Source organism: Polypterus senegalus, chromosome 4, assembly GCF_016835505.1.
Source record: "Polypterus senegalus isolate Bchr_013 chromosome 4, ASM1683550v1, whole genome shotgun sequence".
NCBI classification, from domain to species: domain Eukaryota; kingdom Metazoa; phylum Chordata; class Cladistia; order Polypteriformes; family Polypteridae; genus Polypterus; species Polypterus senegalus.
Window position 1 is genome coordinate 74,755,141 of NC_053157.1, and position 26,690 is coordinate 74,781,830.

The following is a 26,690-nucleotide window of genomic DNA, read 5'->3' on the forward strand; positions in this document are numbered from 1 at the left end:
ATGTCAATGCAGAGCACACAACTTCTCAGGCAAAATTAAAGATGCCAATTAACCTAACATTCCTGTAACCCAGGACTGGATAAGCGACTTAAGTTTTAACACGTCTTTTGAATGTGGGCCAAAACTGGAGCAACCAGAAGTGGGAAAAAAGATACCATCCACGCCATAAAAAAAATCTTGGGTATGGCAGTAAGGAAGCAGCACTAGTAACTGTGCCTTACTGCTGTCTGAAATGAACTAGCTGGTATAACGGGCTACAAAAGAGTAAGTTAGTAAAATTACAATTATCACTCAAATTCACACGTACGTGTTGCAGAGAAACTATGAGATGACAGAAGCCTAATCAGAAAACAGTGCAAGCAAAGAGCAAAATGGGCATTTTTACAAATTGTTTAAATATTGTTAGAAAGACCTGGAATGAGAGTACTAAAATCTTGAATAACAGTAAAGAGTTATATTTTAAAGTCACTCTCTTTAAATTTACATTTAATATGCCTATGCAATTGTTTATGAAAATGGTTTTTATTAAGAAGTAATTAGAATTATTTATGCATTATAGAAAAATATTAATATAGTTGAAGGATATACTTACAAAAGTTCAATTAATATGCAGGTAATTTTGGTTAAAAATTTTAATTGTGTGATTAATTGTGACAGAATTTTTCTAATCGAACAGCACCTCTAATAAAACAGAAGTACACATAAAGACACAAAATCATTATGTAATCATTATCATTTATAGCTCATTACTTATTATCTTCTTTAAAAGCTGCTTATTCAATTCAGGGTCTAACACGCACGAGGGAATTATATGAAAGGCCAATACCTTTCATAGTGCCTTTTGCAAAAATCACCTCCATGAATTCACTATACTGTATATAGTAAAGAAGTGTACAATGCAAAATTGCATGATCAAACGTCAAATCACTCAATATGTGGTAAATTACAAAAATAATCAAGATATCAAAATAAAATCTGAAATCATTAAATATACAGTAAGAAATACAAAAAAACCAACTGTGAGTAGTATATATGGATTAAGATGAACATGGGAGTAGAATGACAGAATGAAATAACTGTATAGTACAGCGAGGTTCGGCACAGTCTGAATATTTAGACTGGAATATGTTTAAAAGTGTGGCCGATTAAAAAAAAAAAAAAAAGAAAAAAGTTTATTTTTAAGCATGATTTGAAACTGACCACTGATAGAGCAGATAATAGGTTTAGAAAGAAATACCAGCTTTGGTAGGGTACACATACACACACAGTCATACTGGAACAATTTAAAGATGCCGGTGTATTGCTATGCACTATATCTCTTTGTCACCCATTACTAATATCTGAAATATTTGGGTCAAACTATTCACATGCCCCCAAGCCCTCTCTAAGAATTCTTTCAGCAGAAGTGTGCTGTCTCTTCATGCAGAAGTCAGTTATGCTGTGTCTTTGATGGACTTTAGAGGGTTGGAATCAGACCATCAGTTGTAGTAAGGATGTAGTTTAAAACAAACAAAAGCCTACAAGCAATACCAACAAAAAATAATGAAAAAAAAAATTTGTATATCTAGTAACTGGACTATTCTGGGACATTTTAGATTCAAAATACAGTACATATCTCACCTGATCTAAGCATTGACTGCGGAGATAGCGCATGGCCTGCTGGATGCTCTGGGGCAGTGGCTGGCCTGTACGCTGCACATTAACTTGCAGAGGGACCCCAAAGACATTTCTGTCCTTGTAATCTGGAACTTTTATCCTCTTCATAAACTTTGGTACAGCCCTAGAAATGGGAAATTAAGGCAGAAAATTATAAAAAACAATATTAATAAAGAAAGCAATATTCTTAACTAATGTTATGGAAATAGAAAAATGGTTAAAAGAAGCAATCATATTCAAGATGCTGGTTGTGGAAACATCTTCTATTATGAAGAAGTAATCTAATCCATAATTATCAATTTTTAAGAATAAAACACAAAAGTAATGTTTAAAAGTTTACAATAGAATATGTGCTGATTCTTTCTTTCTTTCTTTTCCTTATGATATGTTAACATTTTTACTGTATCAATCAGTTATTGCACAATCTGACATTAGTAATTATTAACACAAAAGAAATCAGTAATGTACCACAATCCTAGTCAAGCCATGAAGAAGACCCCACTAGTCACCTTATGCATTTCATCTCTGAAAGAAAGGTGCTTTTGTTTTGTTTAACTTCTCTGAAGTAATTTTTGTCATTATTTTTATTATTTTTCCTACTGGATCATGGCATGAAGATCCCAAAGGATAAATATTTGACAAATCTGAACACTTTTCTTTGGTAAAAATGTAAACAAGTGCCATGCAGTATATTCCACTTCTAACTACTTTGGAGAAACATATGCTATTTCTCAAATTTTGCCATGGAAAGTCTGATCCACCCAGCATGTGAGAAAGGGAAAACAAGAAAGCCTTTAGCACAGGGCCATAATACTTGGCTTGTAAAAGACAACTCTGGAATTTTAAAAGAACATATTACGATCACCACTGAGCATCTCAGGCATGCAGGAACTAACATCAATACTTATTTCTGTCAGTACGAAACAAGTGGCTTCTGTATTTAAACGTGGCTCAAATAATAACAGGCTTTAAACAGTAGGTGCTTTGAAGCTAGAGGTAACATTCACTGAGGACTTAGAAATGGGTGGGACTTATTTCTTTACACAGTCGAATTCCTTAGGGCCCAGCTGAGTGCAAAATATCTGTAAATAGGAGGATTTCCATTACACTATGTGTGCTAATAGTATAGTCAATACCTGTATTAGTCAATTAACTCCTGCCTAGCACCTGGCAAATGGAAGAACTACATAATGAAAAAGGCATCCAGGCCATGACAGCATAATTTAGGTCACAACAGGATATTCCTGTCATCAAAATGTGCTTATCTACAGAAAATTAGGACTAGGGCAAAATAAATGTTTTCAAGATACACTGCCTTACAATAATTATTTAGAATGGGCTCTGAATTCCTGCAAACCTGTAATGGAGAAAATAGCTTTGAAAATACATAAATATGATTTCTTATATAAACACAAATATAAGGTTGGCTAAGTTGAGAGTTACTACATCCCCTATATTGGAGGAAATGCACAAAAAATGTGTTATGCATTTTAATGCTTCTTGTGATGATGCAATAGAAAACATGCTTTATAGGCCCACTAGCCGAAGCCCGCCGTAGCAAACGGCGGTGTAAGAATAGGAACGGAAAACAGTGAGAAAGGAATTCAGTATAAGAAAGGCTTAGGAAACCACCGTCGCAGTATAATGAAAATAGCAAGGAGCGAAACCAATGCCAATGGTCGAGAGAATACCTTCCTGTAGCAGGCTATGGAAAACATTGACATATATAGATAGACGCCGCATTTACTGTGTTGCCCAGTCGACACGATAAATTAGCGCGTCCGAACTATTGCGAGTGGTAAAAGTGCCATTTAAACTAATACAGGTAGACGTGGAAACCGGGTTTTCTGATGAAAAAACAATAACGTTTTAAACAGTATCGTTTACATACAACAGATTTTGATAACTTTAAGCACCACCAACTGACCTACTAAGCTAGCTGTGGAAATGAAGGAGGAATACGGGAGGAATCTTTTTTTTATTTTTATCTTAGTCTAGTTGCTAGTATAATTATGTAGTAGGTCTACTCCTTTGTGCTTGCTTTTTTATCTTGTTCTCTGTTGCTTTGATGCTTGCACTTTCTTTCTTTAATATGTGATAACATGCTTGCATATAGGCATCTACTAAATAAATAATAATAATAATCTTAGCACTATGTGTGGGGGACAAACTGATGAGACACAAAAATTAGAATTACTTCTGGTGCCCTGCCATGGCAACATGTAGAGGAAAATTAAAATTAAATATTTAATTGCTAAATTATATTGCTTTCTCTAAATGTCATATGTAAGAGGGTTATACTCAGACACACACACATATATACAGTATATATAAAACTTTTGATACTCTCCTCTGATTTTTGTGGAGTAAATTTAATAATCAAGTGGAGATGCAATCTATATATAGCTAAGGGAATAAGATACCTTCAGAAATAACAGACATCACATTCTGACTTAGTTTTTCTCTCCACTAATAATTTTTCATTTTCCAGATAACAAAATTGGACTGCTACCAGTTCATTCTACCTGCCAGTTGGGAAATGTATAAGCAGAGTGGCCTACAGGCTAAGGCACTGGACTGTAAAACCGCAAGATCACTGATGCAATCTCCACTACTGACTCACTTATGACTCTGACTAAGTCACCTTCCTTGCCAGTTTCCTACTTTAATAAAAGTGTAAATAAGGAAATTAAAGTGTCCAAGTTGCTTAAGTTGAATGCATTAACTAAATAACAGGTAAAAACATATACTGGTAAAGAATAGCAAATTGTCAGTCTTAGTGAATGCTGTCTTACTAAATTTTCTAATAGTTTATACAGACAAACATGCAAGCCATCCAAAGATTTTTGATGGACCACTAATCTTATTTAATGTATGAAAAGTAATAGTAAGGGTGGCATGGTGGCGCAGTGGGTAGCACTGTTGCCTCACAGTTAGGAGACCCGGGTTCGCTTCCCGGGTCCTCCCTGCATGGAGTCTGCATGTTCTTCCCAGGTCTGCGTGGGTTTCCTCCGGGTGCTCCGGTTTTCTTCCAAAGACATGCAGGTTAGGTGCATTGGCAATTCAAAATTGTCCCTTTGTTTCCTGCCTTGCTGGGATTGGCTCCAGCAGACCTCTGCGACACTGTAGTTAGGATATAACGGGTTGGATAATGGATGGATGAAGTAATAGTAACTATCAATCAGGAAAAGTGGAGCTAATTTTGGCATAGAATGGTTGTTTCTGCTTCCCTGGCATACATTCACTGATTGAAACTCATGTGTATCTACTTAGCATCCTGGTTTTAATTAATAAAAAATAACTTTGTGGATAAAAGCATTTGGACTCACCAGCTGAAGCCATGTTTATTTGTAGGTGTGTACTTTTCCAGTAGAGCTGTAAGCTTTAAGAGGGAGTATTTCTGAAGGAGGTTCATCTGTGTCACCGATTGACAGTTAATTTGCAATAACAATGAAGACAGACTTGGCCTGTGAGAACTTTGAAAACTGTGCCACCTCAGCTTCTTGGGTCTGTGAAGATGCAAAGGACAGATTTAAGTAACGTGCCAAGTAAGCATATCAGGGGAGTATCATCCAAAAAGCTTCAATATCTTTTTTCTTTTTAGCTGAAAAGTGATCAGAATATTTAAGACTTTTGCAAATTGGTTAATACATATTAATTGCATCACAGGCTACAATGTTGAAACTTTGTCCTTGAGTTACATTAATTAGACTTATAAGTTACCTACATGTGTTTGCCTTTGGAAGTATTACCACACATTCTAGCAATGCATTTTTAACATACATTCTTTAGCATGACTAAATGTTCAAGTAATACGTTTCATAACACCAAAAGATTTGTCAAAACGTGCCCTGCTAGTACTGCCAAGAGATCTCACCAAAATACTAATTTATGTCAAGGATTTCTTCCGCAAATCAGGGACAAATTGCTGACGAATTACCAACCTGTTTGATCTAGTCAAGGAGGCACCCACACCGGAGTCTCTGCGCTCCTGTCCAGTCAGCACTTCTTCCGTTTCATTCAAAGAGATTCCTGGGCTCTCGACATCACTGCTATTTTCTGTCTCTTCCAGGTGGTTCTGCAGAGGCGAGGATGGGCAAGGAGAAACTGAATCAAGGGCAGAGTCTGAATCTCCCTCCTCGCCTGTCTGTTCTGACCATTCGTTCACAAACCTCTGAAGACCTTTGACATGCTGCAGGATGTCATCTAGTTTGGGGTAGAGGGCTTCCTCATCCTCTCCATCAAGTAGAAAAGAACATGGTACATTATCATATACACTTATTCTACTATCCAAAGAGCTGGCAGAGTTTCTCCTATTCCGGCCACCACAGCTCGATCCTTTGGAACTGTCGTCACTGCTTTCCCTCCTGAGCCGACAGTGCGCAATACTGTTGCAAAGTGCTTTAGGGAAAGTGCCAGGCTTGTGACCTTCTGGGATCAAAAAGATAATATCATCTTCAGGTGCCTCTTTTTGATTGAGTAAGTTCTGGTTGGCCACATCAGGCAAAAATTGAAATTGTTGAAGCTGTGTAAAAGGGTCAAATCCCTCTAAATACATTCCAACTCGCTTGTTGTTGTTATTTGTGCAGGCAGCACTGTGGCTGCGAGCTCTTGTGACCGGACTTGGAGTGCTGACTGTACTGCTGCTAGCTTCTGAATGACTACTACTACTGCTTGTCTGCGGAGAATAAGAAACACTCCTGTTACGAGGGAGATTGCTATAATGTCCATTCAAACTAGAGATCTCCACACAATTAAGACGTCTAAGTTTATCTTCATCAATGCCCTCCCGAAGAACTGGTCCACTAATCACCAGCTTGGGTGCCATTTTCTTCTTCTTACTGGGAGAGCTTTTCAAACGAAGGCTCTCCATCCTTTTCAGAAAGCTTTTAGCTTTTGATCTGGTGCTCTTCCCACTGGATTTTGTGCCATATTGGAAGCTTGATTGTTCCTTGGGAGAAGGTAGACCTTCAGAGAAAGAATCTTCATTGGCAATTGATGTTTCAGATGAGCACACACTTGTCACAGAGCTAGTACGAGTGGCTCCAATGCTCACATTTTGAAGACCAGCTCCTTGGCTCCCTGTGCTGCTGCCACTGGCACTGTGGAGTGAGCCTACCTCCTGCTGTTCACTTAATTCAGTCAGGACACTCTCAATACTCAACCCAACATTTAAAGCAGAATCTTGAAGTGGGAAGGGGGCTGAATTGTCTGCACAACAAAACACATCCAGGTCCTCTAGTCGAGACCATCTCTTGCTGTCTCTCTGAAAGGTCCATTTACCACTGATGGCACAAGGTTCATCTTCATCTGAATCTTCACTCTGAAAGAAAAAACGGCAAAATGATTTTCTTTTATTCGAAGTTTCTGGTACAGAAGAAATAATTGAGAAAGCAAAGACAATGAGAAGAAATACATCTTAAAAAGCCCCCATTTCACCTCTGAAAACAACATATTCCATGCATAATGGTAAGCAGAAATGAAAATACTACATTTCACATTATATACCAAAGAAAAATTACATTCTTGCACAGCTGAAACCTGAACGATAAAATACACTGCTGCAGCTCTCAAACATGAAACACTAGAGCCCAGGACTTGGACAAAATCCCAAATTACTGTTATGCTACACATTCTTTCTATTTTAAACAAATAAGTGGTAAAAATGTCACTGGGTTGATAAATGAACTTTTCTCATACTATGATCTAAACTTGGGGAGGCACGGTTGTTAATTCTGCTGCCTCATAGCCCCTGGGATTTGGGTTCAATTCCCTATATGGTCACTTTCTCCCTGTGTTTGAGTGGGTCTGGTCCATAATTCAAAAATCATTTACTTATTTGCTAGGGTATAGGAAAGGGACACTTACAAAAGAACTAAGCCAGCAATATCCAAAAGCAGAGGAGAAATCATAAGTCAGTCAGTCATTACCCAACCCGCTATATCCTAACACAGGGTCATGGGGGTCTGCTGGAGCCAATCCCAGCCAACACAGGGTGCAAGGCAGGAACAAATCCCGGGCACAGCGCCAGCCCACCGCAGAAATCATAAGTATAGCAAGCAATTATTATCATTCATAAAACAAAACACACAAAGCTTCTGTATTGGCAAGTTCTGCTATTATTAACTAAATACCAGAAGGTAACCACATAACTTGGTAACAAAATACAACAGGTTATTTAACGACAGTCCACAACATGTACTAGATGCTTAAAAAACTTTGAGCAACCAACAAACGAATTCCCATGATTATGTCTATTGCATCCTAAAATTTGAAAAGGATTTGTTTGTGGTCGTGTTTCATACTTAATTTACTACAATCCTGGGTTGTGTCTTGCACTGATTGCTGCTGGCACTGTGCAAAGAAAAAAAAATGCAATACACTAACTTTAGTGTTAAAATTTGTAAAGCTGAAAAACAGCTTCACAGTTGAACATAAGAACTTTAACAATTCTTATGCCACTGTAGTTCAATGTTTTACTATAAACCTAATAATTCCTTTAGCAAATTAACAGTTACTTCCTATGACTTCCGCCAGGGCCAGGACTTGAAAAAATTAGTATTACAGTAAAAAATTACATTTATTATATTTCAGGTTAAAAGAATCATCAGTTATGCTTTAAAGCTTCAATGATCGACTTGCATCTCCATTACTTTTCTTGGTTTTCACCACTTCACAAAAGTTACTGTTTGGCTACTTTGGTCAGTATTAGAACTGCTCCTTTAAGTCTGCCATGCAGCCTCATTCAAAGGACAATGAGATGACACACACACACACACACACACTCACACGTGTGTGTACGTGTACCTCTCAATGCACATCAAGAAACTAACATAAACATAGACACTCAGACCAAAAACAAGCATGTAAAGATTCAGCAGCAAGATTACATCAAAGTGTTGTTGTTTTGTATTCGGAACCCCATCAATGTATGCCCTCATGTTTCTCTGAAGCATTTATCACTGCAGGATACGGCCCCAAAGGTAACAGGAAATTCCAAAATTAGTTCCCAACATTTAAACTCAAGTCAGCTGGGCTCTGGAATTCCTCTAGACCAGCTTCAGAGTCAGCTAACTTTTCAAAGGAGTCTTGTGCTTGTTTTCTAGCAATTAACAGCTAGCCTTCTAACAGGCAGCCTGACTCCAATTTAGAGCAAAGCAGTGAGCACAGTCGGTCTTTAGAAGCTTCCTGGCTGTGACTAATGACATGGCGACAAAGGTCTATAAAACCTCTGTACTTTTTGGACCCCTGGGTGGTTTCCTGATGCTTACACGACATGATATCTATGACTAATGTGTGCAATTTTAAATGTTCTTATCCCTCTAGTACATCATACCAAATATTTCTTTAAAGTACTGTACTATCTTCAGAAATTATAGAAAGACCAAAGAATTTTAAATTTATTAATGCTACTTCCATACAGTCCTGTTTGTTTTATTTATTAACCAGAAAGCTCTACTCAAATTTTGTTAAACGTTTAACAGCTTTACCTTGCAAATAAATGAAATGGCAGCTTGACTACATAAACACAAAATTACATATGAACATAAGAAAAATAGGTATATTGATAAATGTTTAACATGCCTCTCTCTGACTAACATGCTAGCCAAGGCTGCCAACTGGAGATTACTCCAATGTGTCTTTCAGTATTTCCTCAGACACTGACATGTTAACCAAGTATATGAAACTGCCACTTGTAACACACACAAGACATTCCAGCAATGGGCAGGGCTGCGCCACATAAAGTGAGCAAAGAGCCTCCCCACTTTCACCTTCCCTTCAAGTCATCCCAAAGGTCAACAGCCTGCATTGTTGGCTGCTTAGATGTATTCATCTGGAACCTTATTTGCATGTGGACAAGTTGACAGAGCGCTGTGAGCAACACAAGAGCAAGAAAGGAATGTCAAACAGAGATTTTACCAGTTGTAGCATTGTTACCAATTGTAAGAACGCACACAGAGCCTCTGACCACCTACAAAGACCATGTCAACTTCGTGTGGCCAAATTCCTTGCACCCACCTCTCAATCAATAAGAAAACAAATTCTACATACTGTACTGAGAAACAAATTTCACTGTAACACAATAAACCATAATATTTTCAAGCCTGCATAATTTAGTTTAGGATCACAGGGTACCACTGCCTGTCCCAGGTGAATATGGAACAAGTAAAGAATCAGTTCAGTACAGGGCACTGGCCAATTACTTACTGTACATCTGATTTTGTTTCTATAATATGAGACTGATGCTAAGACAACATTTATAAAGATGCACTACCAGATAGATACACAAACACATTTTGTTGACTTAATCAAAATTTGCCTGGTTCATCACAAGACAGGGGCATTAAGGCTGGGAACAATTTTCCTGTTGACATTAAAGAACAAATAATTGTGTTATAATCACATCAAATGCAAAAGCAAGAACCCGAAATAAAGATCCATCCTACGAAATCCTGGAATGCAGTGGAAGAACAATGCTAAGAATTAGATGTATGAATATTGAAAATTATGAAAGAAGCTGAAGAATTAGGATAGGTAAATAAACATACCCGTTTTCGCAGTGGACTTATTTCCAACTTCATTACAGCACATTTGTTCAGAGTATTTAACCTCCTGTAAAGCAAAGGTATACAGCTGAATTAAGTGAATCCTTTCCAAAAGTATAGCAGAACAGACAGATCCAAATTCTGCTAACATAACAAATAAAACATTTGCTTTCTTTTTAGAAAGACAAGAACCAACCAACATTAAACATCATTTTTTCTTTGAATTTTATTAATATTCTCTCTATTGGAGATTCAGCATCTTTTCGAATAAAGTGAAACAAAAAGGTATCCAGAGAGCCTATTTTGAGGGACCAATCACAACCCTTAATGGCTTTAGAAAGCAATTGTTTAACATTACTTCTCTTTATTTTCAATTAATAAGACCTGCAACCTCCCGGCTTGTTTTATTTCCCCACTGTTTTTCGGCAGGCATGTTTGAAACCAGCAGTGCCACAAACGTCAGTGTCTTAGTAGTTGTTCAGGATAATATAAAAAATAGGAACCTCCCCCTAATCCTATCATAGCTCATCTGCCGCCAACCTGTCGCAGACAAATACCCTTCTGCAACTAACCTGTTCACTTTGAAGTGTGAAGGGAGACACTGTCAGACCGAGAGGAAAGAATGTATTTTGAATTGTTTAAATAGTACTACTTCTTAAATAGCGTGACATAACAAAAAAAGTCAAAGATAATGCCGCCACATATTTTGATCAAGATAATTCCTCTTTCCACTCCTCCAATCTAGCCCATTCATGTAAACAAGTTCTGTAGTGATGCAATAAGCGCAGTGAAGAAAAGGCTTTTCCAATTTTTATTTATCACTTAAGTGTTGCATTACTGCACAACATGTAAAGATTTATCATGCTTTGTATTATTTAAGAACTAATAAATTAATAGCCTGCCACAAACTGGAATTAAGCGGAAACACAAAGAACACATTTTAATGCATTTTATACTACTGTAAATATAAGCTGACTGCTTAGAGTCTTTCATTTTGGATTTTATTACCTTTTAGACACTGAATGTATCCAGGCACTCATTTTGGTTGATGAAAACATATTGTTCATGTTTAAATACATTAATATTAAACACTTGAAGCAGAAAGTGCATTAAAACATATTGAAGAATTTGCAAAGGCACTAGAGGAAAAATAATTTGCATTCACCTCTGGGTCACTGAAATCTTTCACAGAATCATTTCTAATGCTTCAGATTTACTACTGCTGTACAATATACTGTAGCTAAGACCAGTGTTACTGCATTCATTACAATGTAGTAACACAAAAGCCTGTGAAGTGAAATGACCTTTGGTAACCACTCTTGAGAAATAAATCTCCCATCGTGTTGACAGCTTGGCCGGCCTAGATTAGTACATCAAGCTTAACAGTCTTCTACATTTTATCCAGCTGTGGCATCTGTCAATCTGAGCAGTGGTCATCTGTTATAAAGGGTATGCAGCTAGTCAATGGTCATGGATATCAGTGAAGCCTTGCTCTTTCTCAATGCCCTAGCTTAATGCAAGTGCGGCTTCAAAGATCTATGACATCATAGAGCTGACTATACTCCTTTCATCTTTGACATTTGGGATTTCAATTTCACATCAGTCAAGTAAACCCACTGCATTAATTTTCAAAGCAATCAACATAGTTCCAGTACTGCTGATGTCTTTGACTACACACCATGCTAGTCAAATCTTCATATCACAGTATGCAGAACCTTTAATTGCTGACTTAAGAAGAGCCTTACATTGCAAAGGACCTAAAACATATTTGTCATCAATAAAAAATACTTTTTAAAATTAAAATTATTCTGGTGTATTTCTCTGTAAACAATAAACTTAAATTATTATTGATATACATTTTCCTTATAACAATTACCACCTTTGAACTTACCTGCAGAGTGCTTCAATGGCATCTCGATCCAGAAAATCATGGTCCCGAGTCACTGAAGCAATTTCAATGGGAAAGAGACAATCTAAAAAAAAAAGGAACCAGCCAGATGGAGAATCAGAAAAGAGTGAATTCCCAGGAGAAATCCTCATCAAAGCAAGCATCTGTCTCTTTCTTCTCTCCTTCCATGAAAGAGATGACCTGCTTTACCCAAGATAAACAGCACTGAAATGTTCAGAGGAATGCCAGCCCTTCAAATGCATTGAGATGAGAGCTTATATACAGGGAGAGAGGTAATGGAGAAAAAAGCATAAGGAATGATGTACTGCTGAAAAACAAGAATATTCTCAGGCCAAGAAATTCGACAAACTGGTGTGATTACCGTGCTTAACAAACATGGCAAATGTTAAGGCTTACAATGTTTATCATTTTAAAATATAATGTCCTATAAATGGTTTTGCAGAAAAACATTCTTTTCCAATTCAAGTTCAAAATTTTTCGGAACTACACAAATTACAAATCTTTTTTAGTCAGAGGATTTGCAGAATATTCTCATTTACAATTTAACATATTATTGTGCAAAGCATGCACACAAAAAAAAACCAATGTAATTATCTCCTAAAGTAAAACATAATTAAAAACAGGAAAATAAACCTCTGCTTCTCCATGGACTATTTGTTAACTACCCCTATAAGTCATTATCAATGACCCGTTTTAAGTTCTCCAAAATGCAAACATGTTTGCCTAGTGTAGCCTTCATTCCTGAATCAGCCGCCTGCCCTGACTGAGGGCTGGGTCATAATGGAGTCTTTGATACTGACACCACCATCTGATGCTGGAGGTACTACAGCTCATAGGTTTAAGTGTCTTAAATGTGATGTACCTGTTCAAAGTAATATCCTCAAACAAATTACTTTATGAAATACCAAATTTTTGCTTAAAGTCCAAATTGAGAAATAAACATGGATAGACTCGTTTCCTTCAACAATATCAAGCAACTTATTCTTGAACTCAGCAGATTTAAACTTTCAGTATTTTTTGCAGTGACAAGATGAGGTGATGTGTAATATTTAAATGTTTTTTGTTTCAAATTCTGAATTTGTTTTATAATGAAATATAGTATATTGTAGTAGAAAGGAAAAAATATCCTTTTTTGGCAGATTTGCTACTTGTATGATAAACAAGGACAATTTTTTTATATTTGTTGCTTACACAAAAGACCTTCTTTAATTAGTTTAAGGAAACCCTGCAGCCTTAAGTAATCCATTTAATATGTAAACCTTCTTAAATAATACACCCCACTCCTTCTGCTCCCTATACTTGTCTTTCTAAGTGTCAGCACACTTTCTTTTATATTTATAGTTTAAAATTAAGTACATTTTAAACTATATAAAGTGATGAAACTGAAATATTAACCTTCCAGTTTGTTTAATACATACTGTATCAGTTTCTTATTTCCTCTCTTGAAGAACAAAAGAAGAAAACATTGCTTTTTTCCACTTCTTGTGTGTATTGAATAAATGAAGACATGAAACACTTCTGACAGCCAAGACATATGATTTTTTTTTTTAATTTGCATTCAAATTCTTTGAAAATGCAATGTTGATATTTAATAATCTGGTAAAGCAGAGTAAACAGATGAGATTTTCAGTGTATTTCAAATCACATCACATCAAAGTAAGAACTTTGAAAGAAACACAGATAATTCCAAGTAACAAATATGGAAAAGGACTGGGTTATCTGTGGTGGCCCTGTTAAACGTTATGATGAATCCACACATCAAAATGTATAAACCTCCCTATTATAGGGATAACTAGCTTGGTTTCCAAATAAAGACTGTAGATCTTCAATACAGCCAATTGACTGCCTCAAGTTGCTTTCTGGTGTCCATGTGAAATAGCAGTTGTTCCTAAAGTTACGTTTACTTTTAAGATAGTATATTTACTTTCATTTTTGGCTTCAATGTTTAAACACTTCATCCAAATTCAAAACTCAAGGATTTGCAGCTTTTTAACTATCTAGAAAGATCTAGATAATTAGTTTCATCACTCAGATGATGTCAGAAAATAATAAAGAGCCTTGTTCTGCAGAAGCAATATAACCATTTATAGAGAGTTCATCTAAGAGTAAAAGATTTCTCTGTACCTTCACAGATACAGGTAATATAACTAATGCTCTAAGATTTTCTAAAGCAAAAATTGGTGTTACATAAATTTTATCATATTTGCTGTTAATCGACTCAATTGATCAAAGAAGAACAAATCAAAAAGCACTAAATAAAATTAGAAGAACTGGTCATTTGTCGCTACTAAATTTTTGTTGTGTGTTTTAATACAATATTTTATGAATCATGAGAAGAAGAGCTGGCTGTGTCTTTATTGTTGTATGTAATGCAGTGATCCAAGCCAAAAACAGCACAATACAAACCTCTGTTGAATGTACTTAATGTGCATGTAAATCAAAAAATGATCAATCACAAAGGAGATACATTGTAAATGATATTCATCTCATGGATTAACAGATAACAAATTGTACCAAATTCTAAATCTAACATATTCAAAACAATCAAACTCCCATCTCTGGTTTTCAGAAAATGATATAAACTGAGAACAATTTTTTTAAGACACTTATCCAAGCAATAAAGACATAAGCTTTAACATTGCTTGGTAGACCTTATGTAATTTGTTTAAATGATGCTGCTGGGAAAAGCTATAGAATAGTAATTATTGTGTTTTGGTTATGACCCTTTTCTGATTCTGACTTTCCATGTTTGTGTTGTTGTTTAATTTTCGTTACTCATTCTTATTTTGGCTTCTCTGGTATGTTGTCCCTTGCTTGTCTTTTGACAACAATTTATTGTTTCTCAGTCATCTCCAGATTGTTTGGTGTGTTTGGTGCTCACAATAATCCTTGGCACTCTACATGTCACATCAAGTGGTCAGCTGACCTAGATCAACACAATGGTGACTTTCCTTGTTTTTTAAGAATGTGGACCTCCAAGAGTTGATGTAAACTGAAGTTTTGTTTTGCTGTTTTCTGTTGTCTGATGATGTATTGGAACTGTTATGCTAATGGAGTTTCATAATGTCATAATATTGTTATACAGTACATGTTTATGTATGTAAATGTTGTAACGTCTAGAGCCTGTAAAAGATTGCTATGCCAGAAGAAACAAAACTAAATGTAGCACTGGTCAGTGGAATAAACACAGCACTGCTTTATTAACTTAAATTGAAATTATTAAATGCATGCTACAAAAACAGGTAAAGGCTGAATTGTATAAATGCGTGACTAATTCCCTTTTTTCTATCCAAGTTTTATTTTTGAACATGCTACTAAACATGCTACTGAAGGAGAATGCATATCCTGGAACACTTGTGGTATATTATACATGCACAATCTGCTTTTCTGTTCAGTGTAACATAATGTTTTTTCTGGCATATAAAAACCTGGTGCAATTTTGGCTCCTGTTCTGTAAATCTCTTCTAATGTGTTAGTTTTAATCTTTATCAACTGTAACATTTGAATCATACCTGCAAATGATCTTATTCAATCTCTTAACACTTTAATAAATGGCATCACTGTATATGCATTATCATAATAATGCCTGCTTCTTTGTATGTCCACTTTATTGTTTTCCATTTTTATCTTACTCAGAATAGAGTACAAGCAGGTTCTTGCCAGAGGCTCAGTACTTCTCACTGATCAGTCATGGAATTGAATGATATTTCAATTCATCTTTAAATTTTTTGTGACTTTATATAGTATTCTTGTTTGCTTTCCTAATTAGCTTAAAATAATTGCTATAAAATGTGCCAAATAAAACATATATTGATTAACTAATAGACTTTCTTAAATAAGAAAAAGCAGGTTAAAAAAATACACCAAAACTAAATGAGAGAAAAGGTTTGCTGCAACAAAATTTTTAACTTTAAATTTCACTGACATCGACAGAAGTTCAGTCCACTGCATGAGTCTTATAACAAAGGCTATATATTTTGTTTAAAATGAACAGTTCATACCAAGTTACTCTACATTTATCTATTTTAAGCTTCTTGTCAAATAAGCTGAGATATAACAAATTGTGTGAAAGTAAGATTGGGAAGTTACAGTTTATTGTATATGTCAGGACCCACCATGGCATGAAAATGTAATACAGCTATTAACAACAAACTTTCACTCACTGAACAAGATAAAAAGGAGGCAACATATAAAACATATTCAGTGACGTAGAGAGAGTTGGGATAAAGAAAAGATAATAATAATACATTTAGTTGCGCGTTTTTTGGGATATGGAACAAATGTAGTGAATAAATAAAATGGATTTTGTTGATCAAAACAGTTAAACTCACATTGATTACTAGAGTAAACTTTTTAGCTTTGTGAAGTAAGACTGTTTTGATTTAACAGTAATATTTCTTCTTTTTGCTATTGTATTATGAAGCCAAGTCAAAACACAAAGCTTAGCCACATTTACTGTTTTATGGTAGTGAAGAGCAATTAAGCTAACTCTAAGTAATAATAAAAAAAATTACAAAGAGCGCCACTGTGAAAGATTGCCCAAAAGGTTGTAACTTAAATTGCCTTTGTCCACACATAAGAAGCCAAAAAATTGTATTACCTTCATAGAGTTGTGCATACTGTGGGAACCCTGCTGCCCGTAGCCAGTCGCAGGCCTCCTTTGCTTCGATTTCTACAACAAAAGAGAACAAACTCATTTAATTTGTGGCAAACAGACAACTTGGTGCTTTTATAGCTTGCATAGACACAGCATCCTTTTTCAAAGTTTCTTCTAGTCTGAGTGCTATGAGAAACTTTATCCTTTTAGTCATAATGAACCTGGGATTCAGTTTAAAAAATCTACCAATGATAGCAGACAGCAATTTCTTGCTGTAAGCTGAAAAGCTCTTCATTATTTAGTGGTTAGATAAGAGCTGATGTTGATGATCAAAATGTTTTATCTTGCCTGTCAGGCTTGTAACAGAAGGCAAGTGTGATAATCTATTGAACTCTTAAACAAACTATTTCTTTTTTGTGGTTACCACTATTTAAAAATAAGCCAATGCTGATAAATTGAGAAAATGATGGTTTAATGTTATTCTGCTGATGTATGCCAGTAATGCATGGGAGGATACAAAGATCAGCAGTTGCTATCTAAAACTGACTCTTGCTTTTCAAAATAGAAGCTCCCTGCGTCTTTGTACACCAGCACACATTAAAAAAGTAAACAGCTAATTTGATTTCCATTTAATAACTCATCAGAGCCATCAAACTACATTTCTAATCAGTTTTAGAAGTGGAAAATGCAACGAATTACTGAATTTATTACAAGGCCCAATAGACACATCAGTAAAACATATAGTAAAGAAAAATGTAAGAAATGTCCCCTTAAGGCTAAAAGCTCATTGTACTACCTTGCATCCAACACATTACATCATTAAAAGCTTTAGCAAAAGTGTAATAGGCCTAAAGGGCATTTGGAAAACTGAGTTCTCACTAAGCAAACTGAACATGTTTCCTGAAAAAGTTAACAAATGGAAAGCTGGCTCTGCCTCTTTCACAGATGAGTTTGCTTTGGACAGTATTAAAGCCTTCTAGAGGGGGGAAACAAAGAGCAAATTAATAAAACAGGCCAGGTATTAACATGAAACACGTCTTGAAATGCAGAAATAAGAAAGGGATGAAGTACATTTCCCTCAAAATTTAAAGACTGGTCTTCTTGAATAAGAAAAGACTTGAACATCATGGAAAGTTTTAAAATGTAGGGTGTCACAGTATCGGTTACCATTACCGACTAAAGCCTTTAATAGATATTTACAAACCTGTCATCTATAGAGATTGCCAGCTTTAACTATGTGTCACACTTTAAGCTCTGTAATGTGATACTTTGCATAGAATTTTTCTGACTGCACACATGCCTATTAATTTCTCAGTGGTTTGTAATCCAACATCTTAATTTGATGATATTATACAAAGTGTATTTACATTGATTTCCATTTTCGACTAAATTTATATGCACACTGAATATCCATTTGTGTACTTAAGTCATATACACATATAAAACAAAAATATTTAAAGAAAAGAATGTAAGGGCTGCTGAAAGTTGGTCACTTTGTGGGCTCCAACTTATAAACTCACATTTCTCTACTAAAATGCTGAGCATGCTTAGCTTATCCTGCTGAGCAAAAGAATGTCACTATTGTCACAAAAACTACTTTTACTCTTCCACAATGCACTCCTTAACTCTGGTACTATATAAGTACTGGAAAATCTCCATAGACACAGACATAAAAAATGGTGCTATATTTATAAATTTGGAGTAGTGACCAAACAAAAGGAGAACACAAAGCACAAAGTAAAAAAAGACCCCTCTGGGTCTTGCTGTACCTGTCTCTCTGACTAAGTATCTCCCCATCATATTCTGATCATGCACCTGCCTATCCTAAATATCACCCTAAACAGTTACTTACTTATCACCTATCTGCATTGATCTTTCTCCTCCCTGGTTTATTTCTTCTGCTAGTGAGCAATCAACCTCAAAGTCATTTCATGACTCCAGATCCACTGGGTTACCACTTTACACTTGTTTTCAGAGTCAATAATAATGGAATAATATATTAAAAGACAAGGTTCTTCTTTAGATAAAAATGACACAGGGCTTGAGATCCCAATTTAGATGCAGGTGTCACTACAGGTTTCAGTTCTGGCTATACAAAACAGGGTCTACTGCCCTCAAGCAATCCCTGTCCTCCCATAGAAGCATGCATCATTGTTCACTTTTAAACAATGGAGCTTATCACAGTAAAATATTTTGTCTGTTTGTTTGAATTCCATCCACCCTTATTTATTTCTCTCTATAAGACTCCATAAATTTAAAAAGAAAGCAGTCAGGGCAGAGGGATATCTTTGATCATCACCTTGGCAATTGCTGTCTATTCCACCACCACAATAGTGTAATTAATTAGTGTAACAATTAATCACTAAAAAGTTCCTTCTTCTGCACCTATTGATGTTATAAATAAAACATACATAGACTGACAAATGCTGTCTGAATACATATTAAACACTATTTAAGCAGTCATAAAGACATTACTTATATCATTTTTATTTATTCCAGGGTTTTCAAAAGATGCTCATTTCTGGTGAATTTTGGTATTTGTTAGTTGTTTAACTGTTTAAATGTGTTGCCTACCTTTATTTACAGTAATATGTACTTATTCTCTGGTGATCAATAAATTCTGTTCTATTCATACCTATTACCTTATTCTTAATAAATGTATATAAAAATTCAAACAATGCCAAAATCAGTTGAAGTAGATGGTAATGCTTGCTCCATTTGTTATATTTAGGGAGAGGTTAAAAAAGAGCAAACTTGGAAGTAAAAGATCTGCCACGGTGCTGATGGTTTCCAGGAAACTGACCTCTAGTGAGGGCCATAAACGGCTGCTTTAGAGATAGGTTTACCTGACCCCAGGGCTTCATGGCTCCCTGGACCAGCAAACCATTGCCAAGAGCCATCTACTCTCTTTCCTGTTTGATAAATAAAAGGTCAGGACAAAAGCTAAAAGGAGAGTAAAAAAATTGGATGAATACAATCTGAAAGGAGTGATGATCACGAAGCTATAAAAATAAACTCAGGGTTCAGTATGTCAGCCATTCCCTTTACGATCTGTCATCAGACCAAGTGATAAAAAGGAAGTAGGAAATCTACTCTGGAAATAGCATTCAAAATTCCTGACAGGTCTGAACTGCTCAACTCTTTTTTTTTTTTTTGAAGGGAGCTTGTGACAATATGTCTGTACGTTAAACATGTAGTGTACAGAATATAGTAAGTCATACACACACACATCTAGAAAGAGGACTACACTTCAAAGAGTCAAGCTATAGAGACATCTAAAATACGTACAAAAAATATTTTTTATTAGACTTCCTGTATATAGCACATATGTCATTTAGTACATTTGTTTCTACTCCCTTAGTCATATATGCCCTTAATTCAGGCATACATGGAATATTAAGTAATATTTTTTTTTGTCTTTTCAATGCATATTTATAGCCACAATTACAAATGCAGATAATTTATATTTAAAATAAATCAGCTAACTTGGATATGTTTTAAACAGAAGACATTTGTACTACAGTTAGTTAAACCATTTGTAGCACAGTCAGGTAAATGCAATTCAAAGATTCGAAACATGGTGCCAAATTTCTTAACGTCTTACAAATTACTGCCAAATGCTGTTTGGACATTGTTTCAACCACTGGACAACTCCTCAATGAAATGTAAAACACTCTTTAGACAGTGGATGCCAAATGGAGTTGGTTCTCACAGACACCAGTTGATATGAGGCCCCCATCCCCCCAATACTTCATCCCTATTAGTTAAGGAAGAAAATTATTTATTATAGTATTTTGTTTAATTAAAAGGGCAACGCTGTCAGGCATCATAAATTCCTACTTAGTGCTGCTTCCATGCACTGCCATTATAGATAAAAATTCTATCTGTATTTGACACTCTGTTATCTAAGCAATCATATACATTTAGTGAAATATCAGCTGAATGTTGAATGATCTTAAATTGAGTATTATGAATTTTCAATCAAAATGAGCTAAAATATTAAGAAGTAACGACTGAACCTGTAAGAACTGATTTGATGTAAATCAAGTACAAATGGTTTTTTGTTTACTTTAGTTTAATTTAAAAACTGTCACACAGATATCAAATCTCATGTCAAGTTATTGAATGGTCACCCATTTTCTGTATGGATTCCCTATCCCAGATAATATGTGTGTCAGGTTAAATGGTTACTCTAAATGCGTCCTGTTCAAGTGGCCAATTCACTGGCTGACATTCTATTTATTGCTGGTTCCGCTTTGTGTCTGATACTACTGGTATATCTCCAGCTCCTTGAGGCCCTGAATTGCACTAAGCAGGTTTGAGAATCTGATATTATGTTAAAATAACAGCTTTAACAAGAGGAATTTGTTTTTCTGCTATCAATTACAGCATTAAGCAACAAACAAACAATAAAGTGGACCACAGGCTAGCAGTAGAATGAAAACAGGTAACTGTGCATGTGTGTATGTTTTCACGTACACTCAGGCTTGCAGGTCTGAAAGAAATAGGCATTTCAGACCCTGAAGCAAAACAGTCCCAGAGTTACATCCGAGGTGAAATGGCAGGATCCATTTAAATACCAAAAGCATGCCCTGACAGTAAACCTGCCAGAGAGAAGGTGCTAAAACAAACATCATAAATCCAGCGAGTAACTGACAAGACACTGCTAATAAATAAAGATCTCAAAAAAAATTAAGCTGTTTGGTCGGAGTGTGAACATTAGGAACATTCAAATTTCAATGAGGCTCTGTCATGGGTTCAGTTACTGAATGTGAAACTAGTGACATCATAGGGTAAGTGATATTTTTTTCATTTAAATCATAATATTCACATAAATGAAAAACATATATTGTATATACAAAATCTACAAGCTACTATGCATTGTTTTCTTTACATTATATGATATTCTCCAGTTTTAAAGAACACCTTTTAATTTCAACGGGAACCTTAATACAATAGTAAGACATGGACGTAAAATGTTTATTCTGACAAACAATGTTAGTGGCTCATGCTAGAGTATGCAAAGTATTCTTTAATTCATTGAATTTGAAGCTTGAATTTTGTATTACAGAGTCTTGGGAGTGGATGGCACCTCATCTTGAGGCACACTTACACATACAATCATCATACTCTCTCACAACGGGCATATTGTCATTTGTCAATTCAACCTAAAATGCAGATATTTGGGATTTGGTACAGAATATCCAGGGGAATGCTCATACAAACACAAACTACTACACTAACTAAACTGCATGCAACAAATTAACAAAAGCAAGTTATCAAAGTATGATTTGAGAGTGAAGACTCCAGTAGTTCCAATTGTATCAATTTTATATTTTAGTTTCAAGAAAATTCCACAAGATAAATTAATACAATGTTGCTGTTGTTATTAATCAGTTGTTAAATTTCAAAACATATTAAAAATCTAAATAAATATGAATATTTTGATTACATCATTAAAAACAGAAATTAAGGAGATAAAGATAAAGTTTATCAAATTAACAAAACAGTTAAGAGATCTGAAGCGCCTTGCTAACTCTGTGTGTATATATATATATCTATATATCTATATATATATATATCTATATATATATATATATATATATATATATATATATATATATATATATATATATATATATATATATATATATATATATATATATATATATATATATCTTCTCATCTGGATAGGAAAATTTAAAGATATATAAAAACCATGGATTAAATTAAATTACTCTTAATGAAGGTCAGTTAACCTTACTAATACAGTTAATAAAAATTCAGGCATTGGAAATATGCAGTCTTCCATCACACACTATTCAAAAAACTAATTAATCTATGTTGTCAAAATAGTCCTAAAATATTTTTGACGAAATATGAAAAAAATAACAAATACATGATGAGACATTAAATAAAACAAAGCTAAGTTTATTTCCTCTGCATCAAGAAGATGCAGCTCAGTCAATATAAAACAAATCCACAAGTAAAGAAATAACCAGAAAACTGCTGTGAGGTGATAGGACCCTTAAGGTAAAGTGTACAGGTCCATAATGGAATGTGTTTGATCTTCTTACACATGATGCAACAGATACGAGCAGTAAAATTTGATACACCGTTACCTTTCAATAAGATAACCTGCTCCCAATTATAACAATTGGACTTATTCCCATATTACCTACATTTGTTTTCAATCCAAAAAATACACTACTAATTGAAAGAGGTTTCAAACTTTCCTCATAACAAAAAAAGAGACCTGTACATACTAAACACTATAGTTTTGGAAAAATCGCTGTTCACAAAACATAACTGCTGTGCGTGTTCGTCAATCAATAATTTTGATTCAAGTATATTTTTACAGTACAACTTTTTTTTAAAAAACCTGCCTGTCTTTTACTCGTTCAACAATGTACATTTCTTACTCTAGAAAAACTGGAGGTCTCCATGATCTGAGTATGGAAACAAAGTCAATTAGAAAACAAATGTTAATTTGTTTCACTGAACTCTTGAGAAAGTGCAGGAACTCTTGCATTCCGTAACCCCCCCCATGTCCCGATGGCTTGTAGGCAAACATAATATCCAAAGCCGCCGTCTTCACATTCCAGCCCAGTGTTTACTTCCTGGCTCCATCCATCCTGACGTTATTAAGACTCATAACCAGCTTTCAACAAGATTCCAGCATGGTGAGAATCAGGTATCGTTTAAATATGCACAGGGATTCAAAAATTTTGAGGATTTTCAAACACTTTGCTTACTAATCTGGCAAACACTTTGGTCATTATAAGACCTCCCTCTGACAGCATAATATACCAAACACCAATGGTGTATTGGCTCCATTCCAAACTGGTTAAAAAAAAAAACTGTACAGTATAAGTGAATTTAATTGATGGTGTTTTTACCTCAACAAGAACCATAAAAAGTAAAACAACTTTATGAAAAAGCATTAAGATTGTCAATAAAACTCTGTGACCTGTAGAATATGAAGACATGGAAAATAAATGGCCTTTTTGATAATTATGTAGAAATCCTGTTCACTGATTTTAAATTACTTGATTCTTGTGGGGCAGTTTAGCTATTGTCTTCAAGTCCCAGTTCTGCAAATGACTTCATTTCCACTTTCCTGTTAGTAGGAAGCGTGTGAATTTGTTTACTGTATTGAACCATCCTGTAGCTCACATGCCGCTCTTTGTTTGGAGCCAGAGAATACAAAGACTTTGGCCAAGAATAACATTAAATTCTCGCAGTTGTAATTATTTAAATGCAAAATGTACAAATGTGAAAAGGCAGTCACAAGGAACGCTGCGATTCTTAACATCAGTGGTATAAAATAATTTTTAAAGGCATGCTAAAACATTAATTAGTGAAACAGCACAAGACAAAGATAAGTAAAATGCATTTACAAAATGAACTTATATTCCTACTCATTATAAATGACTGACATTTTAATAAACAGAAAACTGCTTGTCAAATATAAATCCTCTACAAAACTTTCAAGTCCCTTGAAAGGCCATGCTTCCATTAACTGAATGGAACTGGGTGAGGATAAAGTTGCTGATTGCTTGCCTGTTTCGTCAAATACCATCTGTAGTTATTTTGTTCACTGTTATTTTAGATAATGTTTAATCCATCCTATGCTCAATTTTCAGAGCAGCATAAGCAATTGCAGGGTCGTGCCCTTTAGAATTAATTTATTTTGATCTCCCCCACCCCATGCCATCCTTTTCACATTTTATTATGCTAGATAGCATCTCATGCTCTACATGGTTTACGCCTTCACTCTGAATCTTGTCAGTAAAGTTTCTTCTGTCCTTACACTCAAATTGAGGTTGAAGGACAACTTGTTTCTATTGCATTTTAAGACTTCTATTCTGTATTTAATCTGTAGCGCTTAATCTCATCCTTTTATCCTTTCTCTTCTGAAGTATTACCCTCTTGATTGTTTACTGTACTGTCTATCTACTCCTAAATATATGCAAAGCATTGTTTGATTTATCTTGTATTGTAATCTATTGTTTGCATATTGTATTATGACCACTTTGACTGTTTTGCAAAGTACTTTGTGCTAGTGCTCTCTTTGAAAGGTGCTATATACTGCTTTAAATTCAAATGCTACTGAATCCCTGTCATGACTGCTTACCTTGAATAAAACTCTTAAGACACCTGAATTTCTCACAATCCCTTTGTAGTTTTCAGATGCAGTTCACTGTAAACTTTTTGAAAACATTATAACATCCAATGAGAATACAACAATTGATGATCAGTGTTGATAATCTACCTCCTAAATGTGGATGTTCACTGCTCAAAATGTTTTAGGATTCCCACCTAAACCACTTTACAATAAGCGCCATTGTACATCATCTTTTCCAGGGGGATTAGCCACAGTAATTGTGTAAATGGGCTGGTGTGTTCACATCACATACATTACATTTTCTTACATTCCCAAACCTACTTAATCCAAAGTCACAAAGGGACCAGAGTCTGTCCCAGCAACATTAGATTCAAGAGAAAAAAAACCCTGAAAGAGGAGCCAGTCCATCATTGGGCACACTCAGGCACTCACCCACACTCATTCACAATGGATACAATTTAGAGGTGCAACTTTCAAATCTTGACCAAAAATCTAACTTCTCTCTTTATTTTTCTATCTGACATTTCATCATTTAATCTCTGAAAACTATATATCATGTTCCCTAGGTACTCATCTAATATATTTATATTCAGTTCATTGGATTTATAGCCTGGATTACAAATCTTAATAATGCCCTACAAAACTTCTTGGGTTTAAATGACCATGTAATCTACCTTTTTGATTTCTGATCAATATAAATCAGATACAAAATTGCAGGCTTTAAAAGGTACCTTTATCCATTACTGAACCCATCTAATCCTTTTCAAGAAGGTTCACTGGGAGGTTGTGAAAATCTCTAAATAAAAGTATTACCTTAAAAGAAATGACAAATACAAGGGCAACATTTCCAGTTGTGTATGCTCTGTCTGCACTGACTGTTTGTGGCGAGGAGACTTGGGCTATGCTTCAAGCTACTTACGCATTTCCAATTTCCATCCCTCTGGCTCCATACTAACAGATGTAGTCATTTGATAGTTGACATAGTGGCAAAAGACATTCAAATTGTGTCAAACGTATTGTCACACAGTTGGAAATGCGTGAATTAACCTTCTGATTTTCATTGAAAGAGAGTAAGCCTTTATCAACAAAAGGCTTTAAGACTTTGTCGTTTCATGTTTCTACACAGACCTCTTCTTACAGCTGCAGGTTTCTGTGAAGATGGGAACCCCGAGTTGACTTGTTCCAATAAGAAAGGAGTCTAAATAAGGATGACATATTTCAGTCAGGATCATAAAGAAAGGTCATTGAGTCCAAAGGAGCTGAACCATCTGCTGCCTCCTGAAAAAGGCACACTTACAGGAATAATGGAAGTACCCAGTGCTGATTTTCTACGCTGTGCTACAGAAACAGGCTGCTGGCCAGATGGATTCTCTAAATACATTGATCCCAACAGCTCTTTCCATCTTGATGATAGATTTACACACCCAGGCTATGTGCAATCTGCACCCATATATTCTTACAGCAAACTAAGATGAAGGAAAAGAGAGGAGAAGAAAGAGAGAGGGGATGTTAATCTGGAATTTAATCTTTCTGTTGCAGACAGGCACTACTATATGAAGGATGAAGCAATTTAAAGCAACATCTGTTATTAATCTGGTCAAAATTTTGAATTTTACCCCCTGCTAAAAGCATCACAAATATTAATGTATTCTGTTTGTGTAAAGAATTAAATATTAATGTTATAAAAAACTAATGAAATGTTTAACAAGGATAATATTTTATTATTAATTTATTCCAACAGATATCAAAATATGTTCTCCAGAACATAAATGTGTCTTACTTAGGAAGTTAAAATTTACTAAGATGACAGCTACATTTGAAAACATCTAGCTTGTTTACTAGTAGAATTTTAAA

General features: G+C 35.1%; 1 protein-coding gene across 2 annotated transcripts in view; it reads right to left on the reverse strand.

The window, feature by feature from the left end:
• Positions 1-26,690, reverse strand: part of dlc1 (DLC1 Rho GTPase activating protein) — a 166,891-nt gene that overhangs the window by 10,041 nt on the left and 130,160 nt on the right. For both annotated transcript variants that reach the window (XM_039750905.1, XM_039750906.1), the window contains exons 2-7: positions 16,712-16,783; positions 12,094-12,175; positions 10,206-10,269; positions 5,601-6,979; positions 4,986-5,165; positions 1,621-1,780 (exon numbers count right to left, since the gene is read on the reverse strand). In XM_039750905.1, coding sequence (XP_039606839.1) covers positions 1,621-1,780; positions 4,986-5,165; positions 5,601-6,979; positions 10,206-10,269; positions 12,094-12,175; positions 16,712-16,783 — 1,937 coding nt within the window. The remainder of the gene's footprint in view (positions 1-1,620; positions 1,781-4,985; positions 5,166-5,600; positions 6,980-10,205; positions 10,270-12,093; positions 12,176-16,711; positions 16,784-26,690) is intronic.